General features: G+C 41.3%; 1 protein-coding gene and 1 long non-coding RNA gene across 6 annotated transcripts in view; one reads left to right on the top strand and one right to left on the bottom strand.

Annotated features, from left to right (window-relative positions):
• Positions 1-14,861, bottom strand: part of LOC125157453 (uncharacterized) — a 31,954-nt gene extending 17,093 nt beyond the window's left edge. For both annotated transcript variants that reach the window (XR_007148975.1, XR_007148974.1), the window contains exons 1-2: positions 14,606-14,861; positions 11,202-11,271 (exon numbers count right to left, since the gene is read on the bottom strand). This is a non-coding gene — a long non-coding RNA (uncharacterized LOC125157453). The remainder of the gene's footprint in view (positions 1-11,201; positions 11,272-14,605) is intronic.
• Positions 14,862-15,117: 256 nt separating this feature from the next.
• Positions 15,118-19,051, top strand: C1GALT1C1 (C1GALT1 specific chaperone 1). Of its 4 annotated transcripts, none has more exons than XM_047844955.1 (2): positions 15,118-15,279; positions 17,613-19,051. In XM_047844955.1, exon 2 carries the CDS (start codon positions 17,618-17,620, stop codon positions 18,569-18,571), a length of 954 nt encoding a protein of 317 aa, XP_047700911.1. In that variant the 5' UTR covers positions 15,118-15,279; positions 17,613-17,617; the 3' UTR covers positions 18,572-19,051. The 4 variants fall into 4 exon arrangements, with proteins under 4 accessions (XP_047700911.1, XP_047700910.1, XP_047700912.1 ...); XM_047844954.1 differs by having other exon boundaries at positions 15,269-15,401; XM_047844956.1 differs by lacking the exon at positions 15,118-15,279 and adding an exon at positions 15,286-15,489.
• Positions 19,052-26,432: the final 7,381 nt, after the last annotated feature.

The following is a 26,432-nucleotide window of genomic DNA, read 5'->3' as shown; positions in this document are numbered from 1 at the left end:
AAATTTATAACAAACTCCACAGATTATACTAGGTAGTCAGGATTAAGAACTACTATTTAGCTGAATAAACAAAAATGGAGAGGGGAAGAAGGAAAGCTCATGATAGAAGAGAGCAGACTCAGGCTGGCAAGGGGACTTAGGTGCAGGACAGGGGTACTGACCTTCCATTATCTTTCTCCACCTTACAGAAAGTTCTGTGTCCAGATTAACCTCTAGACTGCATGGTAGGGAATCAGTAATTTCCACCACTATGTTTGAGAAGTGCTATTGCTGAATCCCTATGTCTGACTGGGCCAGAGAAGACAGCTTTCATCTGCTCTGTGAGGTTTTACCTATTTGAAAGGCTGCTCCACACATCTTTGGAGCCACAGATACCTTGAAGAGTTTGATGGAAAAAGCATTTGGTGATATGAATTACCTAGAGGTGCTTATATGTTTAGATGGCATAATTATGTTTGGCAGAGCTCTGGAGAACAATGGCTCCTTATATTACTGAATCACCTGGGAAACAGCCTAAAACTGTCCCTTGACAAATGCCAGGCCTGCCAGACCTCAATAAAATACAGTGGACATATAAAATCACAAGAAGGGATGGGCAGACTCTAGAAATATCACTGGTCAGGTCCCAACATTTTAAAACATTAAGGGGATTCAGCAGACACTACAGGAGCTGGCTGAAGGATTGTTCAAAGATTGCAAAACCCCTCAATGAGTTTGCTCAGGGTGATCAGATCAGAACTGGAGCACACCTGAGTTGAAGAGGGAGAGGAAGGCAGGTCAAAATACCGGGGCCTGGCAGTCGGGAAGATCTGTGCTTGGGGCACAACTATGTTGCATATCAAAATAAAGCTGCCCATGTAGGAGATGGGAAACAACCCACCCCCCACCCCCACCAAAATAAACAAAGCAGTTTTCACCCAAACTGCTCTCATGAGCCCTTCCTCTTGAGCTTTTGGAGATCGGCAGGCTGCCTCACTCAGAGTTCTGTTTTAGCACATGTTGTCTTCCACCACCGAGACCTTTTATAAATTGATGCCAGTTTTGAAGACTTCAGATCTGTGCTATGTCATAAAGACCCAGAGGTGAGGATAGCCATCACATTTGCCAAGAAAGGTCTGACAGCTCATGAGACTTGGGATCCAATTTTGAAAATTGAGTTTGTAGCACAAAGTGAACAATTACAGACAACACCCTCGGGTACCTGGTGTCCTGGAAGGCAGAGCTTTGGAGCTGAAGGCAGGCCTAGGCGAATTGTTTGAGGAAAGGGCATTTCCTTTATGGGAGAGAGTTGAACTAATAGCTAAGTGGGGAGAGTGGGGAGGAAGGAGTAAAGCAAGTACAAGCTCAGTCTCTGGGAGTGAGAGGACACCTGCAAAATGCTTTCCCTAAACTGGCTTGGAGCCAAGTCAGCTCTAACTCAAGAAGGTGAGCCCTGCTTTACTTTTCTTCACAGGCCCTCAAAATGCTTATTTTGGCCTCCACCTGCCCTACTGAGGGCTGCAGTTTAAAATCTCATAGTGGAAGGGCACCTAGGTGGCTCAGTCAGTTAAGCATCCGACTTTGGCTCAGGTCATGATCTCACAGTTTCTGAGTTCAAGCCCCAACTCGGGCTTGCTGCTGTCAGCACAGAGCCCACTGCAGATATCCTCTCCCGCCCTCTTTCTCTGCCCACCCCTGACTCTCGCTCTGTCTCTCAAAAATAAATAAACATAAAAAAAACTCATATTGGAACGTTGTAAGGGTATGACCCAGAGGTCCCTCTTCTCCTCCAAGCTGAGAACTGGCATGATACCAGTGTATGCCCTGGGGTCTACCTTTCTTGAAGAAAAAGGGACCATGGCAGCCCAGGTGCTGACAACCACATTTTACATCAACAAAATAGCTGAAAACGATAGTAGTGTTGCCAAAAGCAGGACTGGTGAAAGCCAGAAAGAGCACAACTGATGTAGTATTAATGCAGTGGGCCCTCAGTGGCAACTGTGAGTATGGCCCTGAAGAAGAGGCCAGTAGATTATCATTATTCCTATAATTTGGGTTGATTACTGTACATTTTCATCCAAAAGAAGACAGTTTTGGGGGCACCTGGGTGGTTCAGTCGGTTAAGCATTCAACTCTTGGTTTTGGCTCAGGTCATGATCTCACAGTTCGTGAGTTCGAGCCCTGTCAGGCTCTGTGTTGGCGGCTTGGAGCCTGGAGCCTGCTTCAGATTCTGTGTCTCCCTTTCTCTCTGCCCCTCCCCTATGCACACTGTCTCTGTCTCTCTCAAAATAAATAAACTTTTTTTAAAAAGACAGTTTTGGAAAGTGGGGGGGAAAAGCCCTGAAGCCTTACAGGCTCAGGGTTGGATCCTGGTTCTACGACTATCTATGCGAGCTTGGGCAGGCCAGTGTCCTCTGTAACATGAAACACTCTAAATCACCATCAATAGTCACTGCACAGGCAGTGGCAGATGCAGCCTTTGTGGGGCCTAAAGCTTATGCCGTTTCGTTTAAGTTTTTAAAAAGTGTAAAAAGAGGTATAATCCTGAACATTTACTTAGAACGAAACATTAAATGACAAGAAATTACAAGTTTTAAAAACTGACAAAACCCACAAACATGACAAAATTTTTACAAACATTATATTTTTCATTGTATTAACTGGTACAACTCCTTGCTACCTTTTCTATATCCTTTCCCTGCATATCTTTTGATTACCTCTTCATCAGATATCACTTTTGGACTATAATGTCTATAGAGAGAAGAGGGAAACAATTTAGTTTTTCCTAAGACTTTAGAAAAGTTTCTTTCGGCTTCCCAACCCATCAATGATTAATGTCATGTAGATATTCTGGATTGTTGTCAAATTTGGGGAAACCTCTATCAAACCTCTATCATTTCTTTTATATGTAAACTGTGATTTTAGGCTATGTCAAGTTTTTTTACGTAATGACTAATCTTTTTAAATTTTTTTAATGTTTGAGAGAGAGAGATGTGTGAGTATGAGTGTGGGGGTAGGGGCTGAGAGAGAGAGAGAGAGAGAGAGAGAGAGAGGAGAGAAAATCCCAAGCAGACTCTGAGGCTCTGCACTGTCAGCTCACAGCCCGATTGAGCCCTGAACTCAATCCCACAAACCATGAGATCATGACCTGAGCCAAAACCACGGTAGACACTACCAACTGAGCCACCCAGGCACTCATGTAATGACTAATTTTAAATAAACTTTAGACTTACTGCTTTAAGAATATTCCCATAAGTCATTTCTACACTGGTACAGCCACCAATAACTTAACTATATGCCAAAATGATAGCAAACCACATAAATATATCCTTCTAACCCCAAATAAATATATCTGAAATTCAATTTATCTTTCGTTGTATCCCCAAAAGAATAGCTCCAGTAAAGACAGAACTCTCCCTAGAAAGCAAACAGAGGCAGAAAATATAAAAACAGCAAAAGTGTTTTCTGGGTTGGAAGAAGATAGACAATACTCATTTTTAATATATATATCTTGTGTCTTCACAAGTAGATTTAAAGTTAATAAAAGTAGTCCCCTCCCATATACATTTTTTTAATGTTTGTTTATTTTTGAGAGAGACAGAGAGAGAGAGAGAGAGAGCATAAGCGGAGGAGGGGCAGAGAAAGAGGGATACAGAGCATCCGAAGCAGATTCTGTGCTGACAGCAGAGAGCCCAAATCAGGGCTCAAACTCACCAACCACAAGATCATGACCTGAGCCCATGACCTGAACTGAAGTCAGATGCTTAGCCAACTGAACCACCCAGGCACCGCCCCCCATACACATTTAAAGTAGTCTAGTATTGTGAACTCCATTGATACAATTTGAAAAACCATGCCCAGGAAGAATGAAGCCTCAGAGGAAACCTGATGGAGTTAATATAAGGCAGGAAAGGCTTCACCACCACTGAATTCTAAGCCTGTTCTGTGGCAAAAGACTTTCTAAAGGAGGGCAGCAAAGACAGAAATCCTAAGGAAAAGATGGGACAGATTTCACCATATTAAACTGAAAAACATCTGCAAGGTTAAAGCAAACAAAATCAAGCATTAAAAAAAAACTAGGAGGGGCGTCTGGGTGGCTTAGTTGGTTAAGCATCCAACTTCGGCTCAGGTCATGATCTCACAGTTCTTGAGTTCGAGCCCTGCATCCGGCTCTGCGCGACAGTTCGGAGCCTGGAACCTGCTTCGGGTTCTGGGTCTCCCGCTCTCTCCATGCCCCTCCCCCACTCTTGCTTGCTCGCGCTCTCTCTCTCTCTTTCTCTCAAAAATAAAACATTTTTAAAAATTAAAAAAAAAACTAGAGAAAACAGTACTTGTTATTCATATTACAAAGGATTGATAGCCCAATACAGAAATCAATTAAAAATTTTAAAGCAATGAGGAATCCAAGAAGAGAACCATCAAAGAACATGAAGGGGCCATTTACCAAGAAAGAAATACAAAAAGGCAAAAATTGAAACTGGCAAGGAGTTAGGGAAACCAAGCCATCTCACCCTGTGGTTGGGAATGTAAATTAGTTCATCTTTATATAGAGGGCTATTTGACAATATAAAAATAACATAAACATTTATAAGGAGCTTGCTCTTTACTAAGTACTCTGTGAAGTGCTTTGCACTGATTAATTTATTCCATCCTCACTCAGCTTTACTGATATTCAGTGTGCATCATTTGTAATAATGAAGAACTCAACACTCCTCAGACACCCAACAATAGGGTTTGGTTAAATAGAACCTCTATACAATAGGATTGAAATGAGCTATACTTACTACATGGAAAACTCTCTAAAATATGGTTAAGTGTTAAAAAAGGCTACAAGGGCACGTGGGTGGCTCAGTTGGTTAAGCATCTGACTTCCACTCAGGTCATGATCTCGTGGTTTTTGGATTCGAGCCTCACATCAGGCTCTGTGCTGACAGCTCAGAGCCTGCAGCCTGCTTCAGATTCTGGGTCTCCCTCTCTCTCTGCCCCTCCCCTGCTTGTGCTCTGTCTCTCTCTCAAAAATAAATAAACATTTAAAACAATTTTTTTAAAGGCTGCAGAAAAGAATGTATACCATTTCCATAGTATAAAAATCATATAAATACATGTCTATATATAGACACACAAATATTATATAGATATATAGAGATAGAGAAAAATCTCTGGGATATATATCAAAATGAAAACAATAGTTACTTCCAGGTGGTGGGATTTTAGATTATCTTGATTTTCTGCTTTATAGTTTTCCATTAATGCCTTCTGAATTTTTGCTATCACTGCTCCCGGGCAGCAGGAGTAAGGTCAGCTTGATGGGCATACAACCGATGCTGTCACACAGAGCCCCATGCTTACAAGAGCCCATGTTTAGTTTAATACTCTATTGTCACTATTTTGAAATTCTGAATAATTCATGAATAAGGGGTCCTACATTTTCATTTTGCGCTGGGTCCTGCAAATTATGTAGCTGATCCTGTCAGGAGCGTACCTTGCCTCTTCAGCTGTCACCCTGAAATGTGTTGTTCTGCGACCATCACCACCATAAGAACTTGCTATTTTCATTTTCCTTCCTTCAGGTAGAAAGGTAAACCTCTTGACAAGGAGTCATTTGACTTATTTTTTCACTGTCAGCAGGCTGATCAACCCTCTCCCTAGAAGAAGAAGGAAAGTCTCTGAGGACCAACTATTTTTCTTCCCTATTCGATGTTAGCTTTACACTCTCTCCCAGTGCCAGCCCCAACAGAATGGATTATGGGTGTCCCTTAGAGTCTCCGCCTATACCTTCCAAAATGCCAGTCCTAGCAGGCGGTAAGATCTGGTCTCCTGAGTAACACAATCAATCCCAGTAACTACTCTAGTGTCAAACACACGTGTACGTTACCTATAATAAAAGGTCTTTAGGTCATTCAGTAATGGGGCCATGGCCATGAGATTTCCTTATAGCTTATTCCCATCAGCTATGCTTTTTATTGTCAAGAACACTTTCATATAATCTTCCACTTGGAGATTTCACTGTGCATTCCTCCCTTTGGATCTTTTGTAAAGATTTGTTTTTTGAAAAACTAGCCACTCCCCATCCCTAAGAAATCATGCTTTTGAAATGTCAAAATAATACCCCTAACCACCTTTATCTCTACCTTTGTTTCCTATTTCTAAGGCAGTATCTACTCAGAGGAAAGAGGGTCACGGTCCTATAGCAACTGAATTCCCTGAAAAACAGTGGTTGGGATATCTTACCAAAAGTTTCATGAGGTCAATTTATATTTTATCCACCTAATATTTTATCTGCATGCTATTTAATCCTTCAAATAAATCCAGTTCACTAGATAAGCATTATAGAAATCACATCTCCCCTAGGGAATTCTTTTGGTCCAAATATCTTCTACTCGCTTTTCTGACATGACAGTCAAAATTCCCAGTTCTTGAGTGACCTCTATTGTCCCACACTTGTCACAGAAACAAAAACCTTCTACTTTTGGGTATTTTTGAATATACCCAAAAGGATAGAGAACAATGCAATTAAGTTGCAGGTATCTGTTACTCAGCTGCAGCGATTACATTCTGCCAATCTCAGTCATCATTCTTTAATTTTGTTTCTTGATTTAGAGGAGATTTTGAGCATTAGGTTCTCACTAGGAATACAGCCAAATTCATATTCTCACTTGAAATAAAGCTGTCACCTCAGCAGCAGTTGTCTAGTTAAGATCTAAAAGCATCCCCATTCCCAGATTCCTCATCTCTAACCAACCTGCTTCCCCGGCTACCCCCACCTCTGAGCTGCAACCAGCACCTCTCCCAGCTGACTGATCTAATCCTTTCCACAGGACAGGAGGACTCTGAGAACACGTTTGTTCAGCACACTACACGACAGGCAAAACTGCCTTCTGACCCGTGTCCCAAGGCAATTCCATTTCACTCCTCTACCTTCTGGGAAGGTGAACAAATGACAGCATTCAAACAAAATTCTTTTTTTTTTATCTTTTATTCAAAGATCCATTTAAAAGCATGCCTGGGGTCTATGCACGTGGAAGTGGGTATGAAGCAAAGAAGGCAAGAGCAAGGCTCAGAGGGAATAAGATGGAGAATGAAGTTATGGGTCACAGGAAAGGAAGTGGTAGTTCTAGGCTGCCTCTGGCACTTGATCTCCTTTCATCTTTCCAACAACTTCAGGTATGTGAATTCCCATTTTACATATGAGGACAGTGAGGGAACTCAAACCTCAGAAGTCCTGTGGCTCAAGGTACCCAGGCTGTGAATGTTGGAGGAGGAATTGAATCTTATCGGACTCCAAAGCTGTGCTCTATCTACCTAAGTGGTAGGGTTGGGAGCACTGGGCACGGGCACAGGACATTTGTTGAGGTCCCCAGGACAAACCCTTCTGAGGCCTTAGCCTGCAAACAAATGCCACTTTGTAATTAGACTTTCTCTCTTCCTCAGCAGATGGTCCCCTAAATTAGTTGAAGCCTGTGGGCCTTAAATATAAAATAAGCGGATGCATCTTGATTATAATATGGCACTTTGGTTTTAGTTGCAAGTGTTATGCTTAAAATGTAAGAATGTGATTGACTTATAGCATTTTCTTTTTAAAGGATAAAAGTTCTTTGTGCTTGATCAGCCCAGCCCCAGATGCCCAGCTGCTCTCCATTACAGACAGAATGACACCCAGCCAGGCTGCCAAAAACAAGAGTTCTGCAGCCATTTTCCTCGTTTGGGCCTGGGTTACGTGACCCTCACCCAATCCATACTGCTGAGGTGACACCTCTGAGACCCAGTGGAGGCAGTTCGTGCTCTTCCTCCCTTCGCCAGACTAGGCAAGATGTGTTTCCTCAAGAAGCCCCCCACTTGCTAGAATATTCTCCACCCAGCTCTTCTTTGCCGCCAGCATTTACTTGCCCCTGCCTGGCTCTAGAAGCTGATCTATCTAAACCAGACATTCTCCCTTTTCTTCCCCACTGAGCTGGGGGGGAAAGAGGCAGCTTTGAGACCTGCTTCTCTTTTACTCACACTTAGTATGCCTGTTTTGTCTGTATGTAAAGGCCCCCTCACCTACAGCTAGGAAAAATCCTGCTCTTATATCTAATTTTGGAAGTGAGAAATCAGTCTTTATGCAGAGACACACACTTCCTCCACAAAGCATGGCAGCTGGGGGTGGAGTGGAGGCAGCAGTGAGGTTGCAGGATCCAGGTGGGATAGGGAAGAAGGCAATGCTGAAAGAGAGAGAGGGACAGTCTTCTCAGGGAATAGAGACGTCATCATAGGGTTAAGCAGGCAGCAAGGAAGGTGAATTCACAAGTCAGGAAAAAGAGAGAAGGGACTGAGCACCAAGCACTATGCTAGATGCTTTACATATACCAAGTGAGGAGGGACTGGAAATGAGAAATGTATTAATGCTATGACACCATTCAGTCAAGAAGTAATGAAGGACTTAGTAGAATAGTAGCAGTTTGAATGGAAAAGAAAGGATAGAAACAGGATTCACTGTGAAGGGAGTTTCAGCCTAACTTACCAATTGGTTGGATGCAGAGGTCAGGGAGGAGGAAACCAAGAGACCTTTAGGTTTTCATAATAAGTGACTGGGAAGATAGGTGACATTAATAGGAATATGACTGTCAGGAGATGGATATGTAGGCAAGGTTGATCAATTTGGTTTGGGACCTATTTAATCGTTCAAATGTTTTATAATTAAAATTTTCAAACATAGACAAAAACTGAGAGAATAGGGGATTAAAGCCCTATACCCATTACCCAGCTCAACGATTATCAACTCACGGCCAATCTCGTTTCATCAGGAGCCTTACCTAGTCCTCCTTTCCCCTTTCCCCAACTGGATTATTTCAAAGTAAATCCCATAAATACGATACCATCCATAAACACTTCAGTATCTATTTCTAAAAGATACTCTTCACATAGCCACATACAATTATCTTAACTAAAATATTAACATTAAGCCTTTAATGCCATCAAATACTTAATGTCATCAGTAAGTATTCAAATTTCCTCATGTCCTCCTTGTTTATTTATAGTTGATTGGTTAAAAGCAGGACCAGATAAACAGATCAACTGAATGCAAGATTCTGTCTAAAACAGCCATATGGAGATATCAAGCAGGCAACCGAAATTTGGGGTCCAAAACTCAATGAAGAGGTAAAGGCCAGGAATACAGATTTAGAAATCATCTTCCCCGAGTGAATGATATTTGAATAAATGAAACTACTAAGTAGATATCATAAGGGGAGAATACAGCAATAAAAATGCCCCAAGGATAGAACCTTGACGAACAACTACATTCAGGAAGAAAAGAAAGAGACCCCTGGGATGGGGATGGGAAGGATCAGTTTAAGAAACAGATGAAAAGTTGAAAAGGAAAACAAGATAGCAGATGTCACTGGAGCCAAGAAATGAAAACGCTGCACAGAGGGAGGACCACACAGTTTTACTCAATGTTTTCCATCAAAAGAGTCTTGGGCTAAGACTCGGTCCCTGCTCTATTGTATGACTTTCTAGCTGTGTTACACATTAAGCAAATCATATCCGTAAACCCAAAATTCTTCAGATGTAAAAAATGGATAACACCAGTCCTTCCAATTAAAAGGCTGCTATGAAGGGGCGCCTGGGTGGCTCAGTCAGTTAAGCATCTGATTTTGGCTCAGGTCATGATCTCATGGTCCATGGATTTAGGCCCTACATCGGGCTACGTGCTGACAGCTCTGAACCTGGAGCCTGTTTCAGATTCTGTGTCTCCCTCTCTCTCTGCCCCTCCCCCACTCACACTCTGTGTCTGTCTCTCTCTCAAAAATAAACATTTTTTAAAAAGTTTAAAAAATAGGGACGCCTGGGTGGCGCAGTCGGTTAAGCGTCCGACTTCAGCCAGGTCACGATCTCTCCGTCCGGGAGTTCGAGCCCCGCGTCGGGCTCTGGGCTGATGGCTCGGAGCCTGGAGCCTGTTTCCGGTTCTGTGTCTCCCTCTCTCTCTGCCCCTCCCCCGTTCATGCTCTGTCTCTCTCTGTCCCAAAAATAAATAAACGTTGAAAAAAAAAATTTAAAAAAAAACAAGTAAAAGGCTGCTATGAGGATCAAATGAGAATGGATATATGTGAAGAAGGCCTTTGTTGACAGCAAAGCATTGGACAAATATGAGACACTATTCACTCAATAAATCTTTACTGTTTTTATTAATGTGAAAATAAGACCTAACTGTTGAATGGAGGATTTAAAGTTTCTAATATTAAAAAAATGCCGAATTTTAAAGTACATAACTCCTCAAGAGTCTCATAAGGGCTAGCTTTCATGAGCATCTACTTTGTGTGCTGGGCCCTGTTCTAAATCCTCCACATACCTTAACTCATTTGATCATCACAAACTCTTATGACATAGGTACTACAATGTGCCTTGGTTTACAGATGGGGAAGCTAAGGCTGAGAGGAGCAAACTAACTTGCCCTAGGTCACACAGCCAGAAAGCAGCTGACCCAAAGCTCAAGCCAAGTCTTTCTCCTATGCATGATTCAGGACTGACCTCTTAATCACCACACCAAAGTTCCTCTTAAAAATATGCCTTGAAGGGCACCTGCCTGGCTCAGTTGGTGGAACCTGCAACTCTTGATCTCTGGGTGGTGAGTTCAAGCCCCAAGTTGGGATTAGGAGCTTACTTTTAAAAAAAGTTAAAAAATAAAAATCAGTGGAAAATATATGCCTTGGAAAATTAGAAGATCGCCATATTATGACCCTAATGAATTGCAGATCTAGGCATTGGGCATCAATGCAGCTATCATCACAGAGAAAACCAGACATTACGTGGCTCCTGAAGTTAATTTTGTCCCCCACCCCACCCCAAACTGAACCTTAATCAAACAAAGCTTTTAGATTAGGGTTATGGTTGCCAGATAAAATTCAGGAAGCCCAGTTAAAATCACATTTTAGTTAAACGACAAATAATTTTCTTAGTGTAAGCATGTCCTATGCAATATTTGGTATGTCCCACGCATTGTATTTGGGACATACTTTTACTAGAAAGTATTCATTATTCATCTGAAATTCACTCTTAACTGGGTGCCCTGTATTTTTATTTGCTAAATCTGACAATCCTACTTTAGATCTAACTACCCATTTATAAGAAGCACAAAAAACAGAGAAACATATTAATTTGAACACTAGATGTTTGATTATATTAAGGAATTAATTTTTCAGTTGTCTAGTTGTATTGTGGGTTTTTTTTAAAGAAGCTCTTACCTCTTACAGACACACATTGAAATGCTTTTGGGTGAAATTATATGATGTCCTGAAGGTCCTTCATAACAATCTGGAAAGGAGAGAAATAGAAGGGGTATAGATTCAACAAGACTGGCTTTGAACTCATGACATTGAAGCTTCCTTAAAAAGTACAATTGATTTCAGGGGCACCTGGAAGGCTCAGTCGGTGGAGCATACTACTCTTGCTTCTGAGTTTGAGCCCCATGTTGGGCGTAGAGATTACTTAAAAACAAAATATTTAAAAAAAAACTACATGTGGTTTCATTACACTCTTCTATTTCTGAATGTGTTTGAAATTTCCCTTAATAAAAGTTTTTAAAAGAAACAATACTTAGCACAGTGACTGACATACTGTTAATACTTAATATGTATCTGTTGGCAGGTGAATCATTTGTGTTTTTTTTTTAAGAAAATTCTCAGATGGCCATCAAGTGGAAAAACATTTTGGAAATGAAATTACAAGCATGAATATGCCTGAAAACACAAATTAGATTCGTTTAGGGACCAACTATACTCAAATGGAAACAATAATGAACTTGCCCAGACAAGGGAATTTGTTTACTGAGGACGAAGAGTTGTGAAACTCTGGGCAGAAGAGGTACATACATTACAGGTACTTAATTTTGGTAAACACAGAAACATTTTTAACCCTCCAAAAAGATGTTATGCAGAAAACAATCTACCTTAGGTTTTCTTCAATATTTACTACTCCAGTGAACTGTTGTGGAAAGCCATATTAATTTCCTAAAGCCCTTTGGACAGATTGTTTTTTTTTTATTTATTTATTTATTTATTTATTTTTAAAGTTTTATTTATTTATTTTTGAGAGAGACCAAGCGAGCAGGGGAGGGACAGTGAAAGAGGGAGACATAGAATCCCAAGTAGGCTCCGCACTGTCAGCGCAGAGCCTGATGCGGGGCATCGAACTCATGAACTGTGAGACCATGACCTGAGATGAAATCAAGAGTCAGACACTTAACCAAATGAGCCACCCAGGCACCCCCAGATTTAGAAAATTTTAGTGCTCACATGCAAGTAAATCGCCAAATACTAGAAATTTATGACTTCTCGTGCTGAATAATCCATGCACTTGACAGGAGGTCTTTATCAAAAATACAGTATTCGGGCACCTTGGGTGGCTTAGTCAGTTGAGCATCCATCCGACTTGGGCTCAGGTCATGATCTCACAGTTTGTGGGTTTGAGCCCCGCATTAGGCTCTGTGCTGACCGCTTGCTCAGAGCCAGGAGCCTACTTCAGATTCTGTGTGTCCTCTCTCTGCCCCACCCCCGCTCACACTTTGTCTCACTGTGTTTCTCAAAAATAAATAAATGTAAAAAAAAAACTTTAAGAAAAAAATGCAGTATTATCAGCTTTAAATGCAATCTTGCCTTACATAATGGGTACATGAGGGCAACCAAACTCAAAAGCAACCTGCATAAGGTGCAGGTTAATGTTTTTAGTGAAGTGTTTAATGTAGGTAAGTGAAATAAACTGTTTATCTTATGCTAAATATTCCACTGTATGGATGCCCTATAATTAATTCAACCATTCTCTTATTGATGGATGTTTCCCACTTTTGCTGTTATAAGACAACAATACATTTAGCCTTACATTCTGGGCCTTTAATTTCTGGGAGAGAGATTATAAGTGGGTTGGCTGAGCCAAGGGTATAAATATTCTTAATTTTAATAGATACTATTTGCATGTATTTTTAAATTAGGGCTACATTGTGGAATGGTGTTTTAAAAATGCAATCACCTAACTACAAGTCAATCATCTTACTAACTTCACTTCCAATGATTAAGTGTATTTCAGCTCTGCTTTAGGTAGAGAACTGGGTTCTTGGACAACCTCTCAATAACAGTGCCTTTGATGTTACATATCCCATGGTTTATTCTGCTTCAGAGCATCCTGTTATCAGTAGTTCCAGTTTGGAATACCTTCCTGTACTAGAAAGAAGTGGCATTTTTTTTAATGTTTATTTATTAATTTTGAGAGAGGGGGCAGAGACAGCGAGAGAGGATCCCAAGTAGGCTCCATGCTAACAGCACAGGGCTCAATCCCATGATCCCTGGGATCATGACCTGAGCCAAAATCAGATGCTTCAGACTAAGCCACCCAGGCACCCCAGAAGTGGCATTTTAAACTGTCACTTTGTCAGTCTCTGAATTCTAAATGCCATGTCAATCTGTCCTTAAAAAAGTACTTTTTTTGGTAACTTTTCCTTTTACTCTTTGTCCCTCTCATTTTGAAGATCCCTTTATTTGCTGTTCTTCAAATTCAAAAGTAACAAATGCTTATTATAACTAGTGAAACAATGCATTACAAGGATGTATAAAGACAAAGCTAATCACCTCCACCTCAACCTCCTGATGTAATCTTAACAGCCTGCCCAGTCTTTCACAACTCTCCCTGCTCATACAGATCAAACATGCGCACATATATAAAATTTTGTTTAGACCAAAGTATAATCATACTATACACATTATTCTGCAACTTGTTTCACTGAACTATGTATGTCCATATATACATATATATGTTTATATATATGTGACAATGACAATATATAGCATTTAACAAAACACAGTGGAGATACTTAAGTTCCTTTCCAGTTCTAAAACTTGTTTTTGTATTCCTTCACAGAACATACCACCACTATAATTATTTGTAATGAATTGTTCAATGTCTTTCTTCCCTGCTAAACTAAGAGCTCCACGAAGGCAGGGGGCCAATTTTGTTCACCACTGTATCTCCAGAATTTAGGTTAGTGCTGCTAGGATAGTAGTTGCCTAATATCTATTTGTTGTTTCGGTGCTTCAGGAAACCTTCAGTCTATTTAAACTGGGTCACTGTCAATACTCAAAACATTTATATTTAGGAACTCAGACCCAAGACAGTCACCACTCAATGTTATCTGGATGGAACCTAGTCATTTTAAATATTTGGGGTAAATTGTGTTTTTTAGCAAAAACCCTCGCTACCACAAAAAAAAAAAAAAGAATTTTAAAAGATCATGTGTTTAACAGAGTTCTGCACTTGTAATTAGGACACCTGGATTCTAGTCTCACTTCCAACATTAATTACTGTGTGGCCTTTAGGAAGTTCCTTTCCTTTCTGGTCCTAGTCTCATTTGTAGTTCTAACATTCATTAATTCCACAAACATGTATTGTCTACTGTGCGCTGGCACTAAGCTAGGTGCCAGTGATACAGGGATGAATAATAGTAATAGCCAACATTTAATGAATGCTTATTCTGTGCTTGGTCTTTTGCTAATGGAGTCATATGCACTCATTTAATCTCCTAGCACTACTGTGATATTTTCTGTACTTTACAAAGGAGGGAACTGAGGCATAGCGAGGTGAAGTAACTTTCCCAGCATACCAAAGGACGCGGTGAAGACAGGATTGGATTCCAGTCAGTGGGGCTTCAGATGCCATTCCAATAACCACAGAAAATCCTTGCCCTCATAATTCGAGGAATATTTCAGTGGCTTGCACTTTGGTCCCAGCCCAGGAATACGGGCTGGCGCACCCTCTCGTCGATATGAAGGTGCAACGATGCAGGAGCACGTGAGAGAAACCACCGAGAAACCTGACACAAGCGCTGCCAGCAGCAAAGCACTACCTCACTCTCGCGGTTTCCACGCCAAGAAGGTGAAGAGGTGGGAGGTGTCAGCGGCTCTTACGCACGCACGCCTCCGGGCGTCCCATTGGATACAGGCAAGCGTGCGGGTCACGCCAGCTAGACGCGCTTCTGTGAACTCCGCGGGAGGCGGGGAATAAAGGAGCGCCGCGTGCGTGCCGGCCCTTCCGACGTCAGCACGGGCCGGCCGCTCCGCCTGGCCGTGGGTTCCTTTGCCCCGCCCCGCCCCGCCCCGCTACCCGCGCCGTAGCGGCGTTCACTTCCTGGCCCTCCCCGCCTTTAGCGAAACCAACGAGAGAACACCGCCTGCAGCTAGAGCAGCCCGACCAGGAGCGTAAGCGTGTGGCGCGCGAACGTGAGAGGAAAGCCGTGCGCGGCTGCGCTTTCCCGCCCCTGAGCCGTTGTAGACGCGGGTGAGTGCTGGGGCGTCGGCCCGCACCCTGCGCGGACCCCGGAGCGGATCGACCCCGCCCCTCTCCTGGGGGAAGGCCTGGGCCCTGGCCCACTCCCAGCATGCTCCACGCCGGATCCCAGGGCAGGTGCCGGGGGTACAGTAGTTAGTCGGGGAGACCGAGAACTGCCTTCCTGGAGGTGCTGCCTTGGCCCCTCAGTGGGGTTTTGAGGTGACCACGTCCTCCCTCTCGTTTTTCTCTATTTCGTTCTTCTCCCTTTTCCATACTCCATCCAACCACTTTGACCTTCTAAAAAGATGCCATCTCAGAAACCACTCTGGGAGTTTCTGCTTCATTTATGCCTGTGTGCAGTTTTAAGTTTCCCTCTCCTCTGCAACAAATATCCTATCATGTACATCTTCAGTGTTACATTTTTTTGCCTCCCCTGATGGAAAAAAAAATCTCCTTAGAATAATTTATGCAAATGATCCATGAGTAGTGTCCCCATCAGGAAGAATTCTGATCTAGATATGCTATTATCAAACTAAGAGACACGTGTGGATTATCATATATGGGCTAGAAATAATGAAAATTGTATAATATGAAATGTCAAAATCCTATATAAATTACTTTTAGAGTGCATCTGAGAATTCTGATACTAAGCAGAGCTTATTTTCTGTCAGTTCTCTTTCTTCATAGAGCTGTGTATTGACCAAGTTCTGTGAGTGACATAGGAAAACCGTCCAGCCTCTTTGCTCACCCTTCCTCCCCCACTCAGGAATTACATCTGTCAAACTATTCCACACCTTGTCCTAGTAGAAGTCAAAGTCCATTTCCTCTAGAAGAAAACCAAAGGGGTGGTTTCCTTCTAGCAGGATGTTGATCGTGGGTGCAAAATGTCAATTACGGTTAACAAACCCCATATTTTTTTCATTTGTAGGAAAACAAGGTTATCCAGTAACCCATCTATTAAATTTTCAACAGTATGAATAGAAGCACTGTTCAGATCACTATTCTGTAATAGAAAAAGCATTACACTGATCTCAAGAGATCTGATTGCTGGTTTAGTTCTACCACTGACTGTGTGACTTTGGGTCAGTTACTTAACCTCTGTAGACCCTCTCTTTCCCTGTCTGTAAAGTGAGAGAAATGGTATTAGGTGACTTCTAAGGCTTCTTTCAGCTTTAAGAGACAAAGAGAAAAATCTAAGTAGCTCAGTAGAACATTTCTTGTGAAGATAGAAGATTGGGAAATCTCAACAGTTGTATTTAATGTTGGCTTTTCTTTTCATTTCTGATTGAAATAAAAGTGTAGACTTTTCTCTTTCTACTTCCCCAGAGAATAAGAAAATGCCTTTGGAGGCAATAAAGATGTTGGTTAATGGTTCCCCAGATATGCCTATATTGAGTCAGTTCTCATCTAAATAATTTAACTATTTTCATTATGGGCTTTTATTACATCAGTTAGTTGGGTTACTGTATCAGAAACCATTTAGTCTTAGGAGCAAAAGAGTAAATATTAACATGTATGGTTTCAATCTCAAGAAATTTGATATAGATGTACTCAGAACACCTAAGGACAGCGGCCATCAGTTAAATAAAGCACTAGGTTAAGAACAGAAATGCTAGCACAGATGTCATTGGTGATTTGCTAATTATAGGTGGTTCTATCTGTTCAATTTAAGGTTTTGATATAAAGTCCATTCATATACAGAAATATTTAAATAATATAAGCAAGCTTGTGAAGTGAAATTCCTTTAAAGAGAATGACGGACTGACAACCTCTACAACATTGATTTTTATTTTTTTTTTAATTTTTTTTTTCAACGTTTATTTATTTTTGGGACAGAGAGAGACAGAGCATGAACGGGGGAGGGGCAGAGAGAGAGGGAGACACAGAATCGGAAACAGGCTCCAGGCTCTGAGCCATCAGCCCAGAGCCTGATGCGGGCTCGAACCCACGGACCGCGAGATCGTGACCTGGCTGAAGTCGGACGCTTAACCGACTGCGCCACCCAGGCGCCCCTACAACATTGATTTTTAGAGTTAATGTTTTGATTTAGTACTTAGTTAATTAAATCCCCATAGAAGAAGTGCAAAAATGGCCTCCCAGAAAATTCTAGTGCATAGAGGTGTTGTTGCAAAGTTCCAGTTTATACAGAACAGTAATCAGATACCATTGGAAGCTAAAGATTCTTAGACTTCTTGGTATTCTATGCAACTAACTTGATTTCAAACTTGGGAACTTTTTTTAATGTTAAGAGCAAAATGTAAGTCTATAAGGCATACCAAATCAAATCACTAGACTAATCCTTTTCTATTAAGTATCCTAAGGATCTTTTTTCTTCTTTATAGGAAAAATGCTTTCTGAAAGCAGTTCATTTTTGAAGGGTGTGATGCTCGGAAGCATTTTCTGTGCCTTGATCACTATGCTAGGACACATTAGGATTGGTCATGGAAACAGAATGCACCATGAGCATCATCACCTACAAGCTCCTAATAAAGAAGATATCTCGAAGATTTCAGAGGATGAACGCATGGAGCTCAGTAAGAGCTTTCGAGTATACTGTATCATTCTTGTAAAACCCAAAGATGTGAGTCTTTGGGCTGCAGTGAAGGAGACTTGGACCAAACACTGTGACAAAGCAGAATTCTTCAGTTCTGAAAATGTTAAAGTGTTTGAGTCAATTAACATGGAAACAAATGACATGTGGTTGATGATGAGAAAAGCTTACAAATATGCCTTTGATAAATACAGAGACCAATACAACTGGTTCTTCCTTGCACGCCCCTCTACATTTGCTATTATTGAAAACTTAAAGTATTTTTTGTTAAAAAAGGATCCATCACAACCTTTCTATCTAGGCCACACTATAAAATCTGGAGACCTTGAATATGTGAGTGTGGAAGGAGGCATTGTCTTAAGTATAGAATCCATGAAAAGGCTTAACAGCCTTCTCAGTATCCCTGAAAAGTGTCCTGAACAGGGAGGGATGATTTGGAAGATATCTGAAGATAAGCAGCTAGCAGTCTGCCTGAAATATGCTGGAGTGTTTGCAGAAAATGCAGAAGATTCTGAAGGAAAAGATGTATTTAATACCAAATCCATTGGGCTTTTTATTAAAGAGGCAATGACTAATCACCCCAACCTGGTGGTAGAAGGATGCTGTTCGGATATGGCTGTTACTTTTAATGGACTGACTCCTAATCAGATGCATGTGATGATGTATGGAGTATACCGTCTTAGGGCGTTTGGGCATATTTTCAATGATGCATTGGTCTTCTTACCTCCAAATGGTTCTGACAATGACTGAGAAGTGAAAGAAGAGCATGTGTACAATCACCATATAGGACAGGTATTGTCACTATTTGCAGTAACAACTGCATGTCCAACACAGCAGTATGTTTCTTTTCCTTTTTACTTTGGTGGCACTGGTTTAATGGCACATTAAAGTTTAGTGGTACATTTTAAATAGGGTGGTTTTTCCCCCTTAAAACACATGTGAAAACGTCAAACATGTTGGAAAGAAATGTTTTAAGAATAATTTTGCAAATAAAAGATATTTATAAATATTATATTTATGTGATAAATTCTAAATTATGAATCTGTGGCACATATTTTTGCTGATCCATTAAAAAGTTTAACATGTCTTTTTAGCTTTCTAAGATACGTGAATGAAATCTCTAGTTGTGAATTTGTGATTAAAACTTTCAGCTATGTGTTTTCCATTACTTGTAATGCTGATATATGTTCTGAACTTTTGCAAGGGCCCATGGATTGCTTTCTCAAAATACACAACCAAGCCACAAAGGAAATAAATGTTCCCAACTAATGTTACAGTGAAAGTGGAATTGCGTCCCTGGGAGAAAAAGTGAAAATGATCTATAAAGGTTAATAATTTCACCAGGAGCTAATTTAGTGGCACTCCTCAGCATACACAAGCTCAGTGTAACTCTCTTCTACTTCTCTGTGCAGATACTGAAATAGGAGTGGTCACTATGAAGAATCTAATTTCATTTAACATTTAACTGTGTTGTTTCCCACTTTATCAAGCTCTTGGCTGTGGTTTGGATAAAAATACTTGAGTGTTCTTTACTGCTGCTGGGCGGATGAGTTCTTTGGAAGTCTTTGAAGAACTTGTTTTGGTAATCTGGCAGTGGAGTCTGCCCTGGTTTTTCTTTACCTGTTAAAATCCTGAGATTTTTCCCATGTTCATAGTTGCATCCTATCCAATGGTTTTGGGTGTGGAGGCCTTAACCTCACCAGTCACCTTGGATTACCATACCATTTGCCTAATTTCAGTGGCTACACAGAAGCTTTATCCACTGGTGGATACAATAGTTCTTGTGCTTATAAATGTGTGAAGTACTTGGAACTGATTTGTCCTATAATCAGGCCTGCACATGCTATATTAAGTCAGATCCATAAGCCCCCGCCCCCCATAGGGTGTGAGACCATGACATTTTAGAGATCAATATTTGCCGTAACTGGCCTCATGATGTTAATGGTCTCCCATAGCTTTTGCAAACCAGAAAGAATTTCCTCGAGGGCCTCGGGCTTCAAATTATTATTGATCATCAGAATGGTGTGTAAAGCACTTTTTAAAAATTGATCTGATCTTCCTTATTGGGGTTTTTGGTTAAAATGAAGAATTGTTAATTTTTAAAAATAATAAAAATCTCTTTATCAAGCACCCTAATATGTGGTCTCAGATGCAATTAATACAGATCAAGTCATGTTTGGTGTAAGTACAATGATAAACAATATCACCCTGAGTGTGACACCCAGTTTAGAAGTGTCAACCGTGGGGCGCCTGGGTGGCTCAGTCGGTTAAGCGGCCGACTTCGGCTCAAGGCATGATCTCGCAGTCTGTGAGTTCAAGCCCCGCGTCGGGCTCTGTGCTGACAGCTCAGAGCCTGGAGCCTGTTTCCGATTCTGTGTCTCCCTCTCTCTCTGACCCTCCCCTGTTCATGCTCTGTCTCTCTCTGTCTCAAAAATTAAAAAAAACGTTAAAAAAAAATTTACAGGTGTCAACCGTGCCCCAACAATATATTTTTTTAATTATGCATTTATCGGCTTCAATTATATTAGTATATTAAGGTGTAATTGTAATAAATATATCAGAGAATGCATCCCATTGTTTGATTTTCTAGTGGGTGCTAAGATAATAATTGCTTTTATTTTTTTTAATGTTTATTTTATTTTTGAGAGAGAGCGACAGTGTGAGCAGGGGAGGGAGAGGGAGACCTAGATTCTGAAGCAGACTCCAGGCTCTGAGCCGTCAGCACAGAGCCTTACACGGGGCTCAAACTGCAAGATCATGACCTGAACTGAAGTGAGACACTTAACCAACTGAGCCACCCAGGCGCCTCAGGTAACAATTACTTTTTAAACCAAATGGATGCTCTTCAGGGGTGCCTGGCTTGCTCAGTTGGTACAGCATGCCAACTTGATCTTGGAATTGTGAGTTTGAGCCCCACGTGGGGTGTTGAGATTACTTAAAAATTTTTTTAGGGGCACCTGGTTGGCTCAGTCGGTTAAGTATCTGACTTCGGTTCAGGTCATGATCTCGGTTCATGAGTTTGAACCCCACATCGGGCTCTGTGCTGAGAGCTCAGAGCCTGGGGCCTACTTCGGATTCTCTGTCTCCCTGTCTCTCTGCTGTCCCCAGCTCGTGCTCTGTCTCTCTGTCTCTTTCAAAATTAAACATTAAAAAAACTTTAATAAAAAATTTAAAAAATGTTTGAAATAAACCAAATTGATGCTTTTGGTTGTATTTTTATACACAAGTTTTCCTTTATAAAATATTATTTGTCTTAAATAATATGCTGCCTCAGGGCACCTGGGTGGCACAATTAAACGTCTGACTCTGCATCAGGCCATGATCTCACGGTTTGTGGGTTCAAGCCCCACGTCAGGCTCTGTGCTGACAGCTCAGAGCCTGGAGCATGCTTCAGATTCTGTGTCTCCATCTCTCTGCCTCTTTCTCTCTCTCTCTCTCAAAAATAAACTTTTTTTAAAAAGAGGAAAAATAAATAATATGCTGTGTCTTTGAACTTATTTGTACCCAGTCTTGTAGATAAAATCTGAATCAGTAACATAGAAAATAGTATTACTGAGGTCACGGTTACAGTTTTGATCACTGTGCACTCAATAGGCAAAAACTGTAACCCTGACCTCGCTCTGTTATTGAGGACAGAATTGGGAAGAGTGAAAGTCTAATGAAAATTGATCATGGTTGTGAATATATTTGACATATGGCTAGTGGCTACCATATTGAACAACACAGGTCTAACCAATTCCAGAAATGTTAGACCCACTGGGTGAGATGTGAATGAGAGAAAATTTGAAGTTTCTTCTAAAAGTTATTTATCTTGCTGAGTATCTTGAATGCAGTGGAAACTGCAACCTGACTTTTAGCAGGCCCTAGGCCATCTCCTTGTGTGAATTTAATCACTAGATCTTCCTCCTCAAAATGAAAACACTCAGTTTGGAGGAAAATACAGATTAGACCCCTTGCCCTTTTTCTTTTCATGTAGCTAAAAGGTTGCTTATGTATCCAATCTGATTTATAGTGCCCAGATTTTGCTGTAATGCATTTAAACTCATCTTTTGGGCTTTTTAAAAATGTATATTTATTTTGAGAGAGAGAGACAGCAGGGGAGGGACAGAGAGAGGGGAGGAGAGAGAGAACCCCAAGCAGGCTCTACAATGTCAGTGCAGAGCCCAACATGGGGTTCAAACTCACAAACTGTGAGATCATGACTCGAGCTGAAATCAAGAGTTGGACACTTAACCTAACTGAACCACACAGGCACCCTTCTTTTGGGCTTTTTTTTCAAGTTTATTTATTTTGAGGGAAGTTTATTTATTTTGAGAGAGAGGAGGTAGAGAGAATCCCAAGAGGAGGTAGGTAGAATCCCAAGAAGACTCCATGCTGTCAGCATTGAGCCCAACACAAGGCTCAATCCCATGAACCATGAGATCATGACCTGAACCTAAATCAAGAGTTAGACACTTAACCAACTGAGCCACACAGGCACCCTAATTGGGCCTTCTTAAAACAGGGCACACCTGTATTAGGAAGGTTACCAAAATCACAGAGTCTAGTGATGAGGTACCACTAATTTCCCCTTAATTTTTTAAGAATATTGTGTTCCTGGGGCACCTGGGTGGCTCAGTCGGTTAAGCTTCTGACTTAGGCTCAGGTCATGATCTCACGGTTTGTGAGTTTGAGCCCCGCATCAGGCTGTGTCTGCGCTGTCAGCAAAGAGCCTGGAGCCTGCTTCACATTGTGTCTCCCTCTCTCTCTGGCCCTACCCCCCCCCCCCAAATAAACATTAAAAAAAAAGAATACTGTGTTCCTTTAAGTGCTGGCTGACTTGTATTGATGAATTCGATGCAGGATCTGAGTGGTGTCATGAAGAGCTTTATGTTTGTAAGTTTAGCTTTTTTTTTTGGCATACAAAGAAATTCAGAAATGTTTGCCAACCTCTCCACAAAAGAGTCCCCCAAAGTTTAACTAAAAATCACTGAAGGGGAGGGGGCGCCTGGGTAGCTCAGTCGATTAAGCGTCCAACTTTGGCTCAGGTCATGATCTCGCGGTCTGTGGGTTCAAGCCCCGCGTCGGGCTCTGTGCTGACAGCTCAGAGCCTGGAGCCTGCTTTAGATTCTGTGTCTCCCTCTCTCTCTCTGCCCCTCCCCTGCTCATGCTCTGTCTCTCTCTGTTTCTCAATAATAAATAAACATTTAAAAACATTTTTTAAAATCACTCAAGGGGCTCCTGGGTGATTCAACCGGTTAAGTGTCCAACTCTTGATTTCAGCTCAGGTGATGATCTCGTGGTGGTGAGATTGAGCCCTACATCGGGCTCCATGCTGGGTTCTGCACTGGGCGTGGAGCCTTTTTTTTTTTTTTTTTTCAATTTACATTCAAGTTAGCATATAGTGCAACAATGATTTCAGGAGTGGATTCCTTAATGCCCCTTACCCATTTAGCCCATCCCCCCTCCCACACCCCCTCCAGTGACCCTGTTTGTTCTCCATATTTATGAGTCTCTTATGTTTTGTCTTCCTGTTTTTATATTATTTTTGCTTCCTTCCCTTACGTTCCTCTGTTTTGTATCTTAAAGTCCTCATATGAGTGGAGTCATATGATACTTGTCTTTCTCTAATTTTACTCCAGTTCCATCCATGTAGTTGCAAATGGCAAGCTTTCATTCTTTTTCATTGCCAAGTAATACTCCATTCTGTGTGTGTGTGTGTGTGTGTGTGTGTGTGTGTGTGTGTGTGTATACACCACATCTTCTTTATCCATTCATCCATTGATGGACATTTGGGCTCTTTCCACACTTTGGCTATTGTTGATAGTGTTGCTATAAACATTGGGGTGTATGTGCCCCTTCAAAACAGCATACCCAGGGGCGCCTGGGTGGCTCGGTCGGTTAAGTGGCTGACTTCGGACCAGGTCATGATCTCATGGTCCGTGAGTTCGAGCCCCGCGTCAGGCTCTGGGCTGATGGCTCGGAGCCTGGAGCCTGTTTCAGATTCTGTGTCTTCCTCTCTCTCTGCCCTTCCCTGCTCATGCTCTGTCTCTCTCAGTCTCAAAAATAAATAAACGCTAAAAAAAAAAAAAAAAAAAAAAATTAAAAAAAAAAAAAAAAAAAAAAAAGAAAAACAAAACAAAACAGCATACCTGTATCCCTTGGATAAATACCTAGTAGTGCAATTGCTGGGTTATAGGGTAGTTCTATGTTTAATTTTTTGAGGAACCTCCATACTGTTTTCCAGAGTGGCTGTACCAGTTTGCATTCCCACCAACAATGCAAAAGAGATCCTCTTTCTCCGCATCCTTGCCAACATCTGTCGTTGCCTGAGTTGTTAATGTTAGCCATTGTGACAGGTGTGCAGTGGTATCTCATTGTGGTTTTGATTTGTATTTCCCTGATGATGAGTGATGTGGAGCATTTTTTCATGTGTCAGTTGGCCATCTGGATGTCTTCCTTGGAGAAGTGTCTATTCATGTCTTTTGCCCCTTTCTTCACTGGATTATTTGTTTTTTGGGTGTTGAGTTGGATAAGTTCTCTATCAATTTTGGATACTAACCCTTTATCTGATATGTCATTTGCAAATATCTTCTCCCATTCCATTGTTTGCCTTTTAGTTTTTCTGATTGTTTCCTTCCTGTGCAGAAGCTTTTTATTTTGATGAGGTCCCAGTAGTTCACTTTTGCTTTTGTTTCCCTTGCCTCTGGAAACTTGTTGAGTAAGAAGTTGCTGTGGCCAAGGTCAAAGAGGTTTTTGCTTGCTTTCTCCTGGAGGATTTTGATGGCTTCCTGTCTTACATTTAGGTCTTTCATCCATTTTGAAGTCTGGAGCCTGCTTTAGATTCTCTCTCTCCCTCTCCCTGTGCCCCTCCCCCCCCTCAAAAAATAAAAAATAAAAAAGTTATCACTCAATAATTCCAATATCATCAAGGATAAAATTAAGTATTTAAAGGATAATGGGGGAAATGACTTGTTCAGAAAGTACGAAATGATGGTATAAATCTGAAGTTTCTACCATAATTTTAATATTTAATGGGTTTTGAGAGACAGACTCAGGGGGAGGGGTAGAGAGAAAGGGGAACAGAAGATCCAAAGCGGACTCTGTCCTAATGGCAGAGAGCCTGAAGCAGGGCTCAAACTCACGAACCGCGAGATCATGACCTGAAGTTGATCGCTTAACCAACTGAGCCACCTAGACGCCCCTACTATAATTTTATTTTTTTGAGGGGGAAAGGGGTAAGAAAGAGGGAGAGAGAGAATCCCAAGCAGGCTCCAGGCTCCACATTATCAGGGTGGAGCCGACACGGGGCTCAAACCCATGAATGGTGAGATCATAACCTGAGCCTAAGTCGGAAGCTTACCGACTTTAAAATTACCGTAATTTTTTTTGTTTAAAAAGATAAATCTACCTTTGGGGTGCCTGGCTGGCTCAGTCAGAGGAACGTGCAACTCTTGATTTTGGGGTCATGAGTTTGAGCCCCAGGTTGGGTGTGAAGGTTACTTAAATAAACTTTAAAAAAAGATAAATCCACCTTTATTAGTGAGACATCTGTACAACATAATGTTCCTTGCATAAACAGAGTGTCTATCAGCTCAATACTAGGCCTGGTATTTTGTGGAAAGCAAAAGAGGCCCAAAGTCATATAATTCATACAAAGAGTCAATCACTTCATGTAAGCTCTGCATGAGCAATAAAACAAGCTATAGTTCATTATTAGAATATGGTGGTCCTTTTGCCTTCAAAGTCCTCAATTCGATAAATACTCATAATTCTCATTTCTTTCATAGTTTTCACTAATTCCATGCAAGAATGGCCATATTTGATTATGCTGTTGCTTTGGCAATTTGGCAAAAGCTTTGACAGGAAGAACAGACCTAAAAAGAAGACTCAGATTTTCAACAGATGCATGGATGGATGGGAGTGATGGAGGAAGGATGCCCTTAATGGGATGGGCTTGCCTTTTTCTTTAAAAACAACATGAATGCTTTGATCTAGTGAGTGACTGATAAGAGACATCCAGGGGCGCCTGGATGGCTCAGTCAGTTAAGAATCTGACTTTGGCTCAGGTCATGATCTCACAGTTTGTGGGTTTGAGCCCTGTGTCAGTACTGTGCTGACAGCTCAGAGCCTGGAGCCTGCTTCGGATTCTATGTCTCCCTCTCTGCCCCTCCCCCGCTCTCTCTCTCAAAAATAAAAATATATATTAAAAAAAGACATCCACATAGGTACTAAGTGTTGGCTAAACGGGGATGTTCTAATAGTCAAAACAGAAGCCCCATACCATCTGAGAGGAAAGGGGAAAAACTGGTCGTAGCTTGATGGAGGAGTGAATACTGGCACCGGGAATCTTCCTTTCTGTACTTAACCACTCTAAGGCACTCGAATCTAGAGGGAACTTTCAGGGAATACTGCCTATTCTCCAGTCCAGTGCCATCCAATAGAAATATGTGAGCCACGTGAGTTGTTTTAAATTTTCTAGTAGCCACATTAAAAAAGTAAAGACATGGGTGAAATTACGTTTAGTATTTTATTTTACCCGGTATATCCAAGATGTTGTCATTTCAACATGTAACCAGAAAATAAATTAATGTGCTAGTTTACATTTTTTATTGTCTGAAATCCAGTATGT

This window comes from Prionailurus viverrinus, chromosome X (assembly GCF_022837055.1).
Source record: "Prionailurus viverrinus isolate Anna chromosome X, UM_Priviv_1.0, whole genome shotgun sequence".
In the NCBI taxonomy this organism is placed as follows: Eukaryota; Metazoa; Chordata; class Mammalia; order Carnivora; family Felidae; genus Prionailurus; species Prionailurus viverrinus.
Note: the sequence above shows the minus strand (reverse complement) of the source record. Positions and strands in the feature narration are given on the sequence as shown.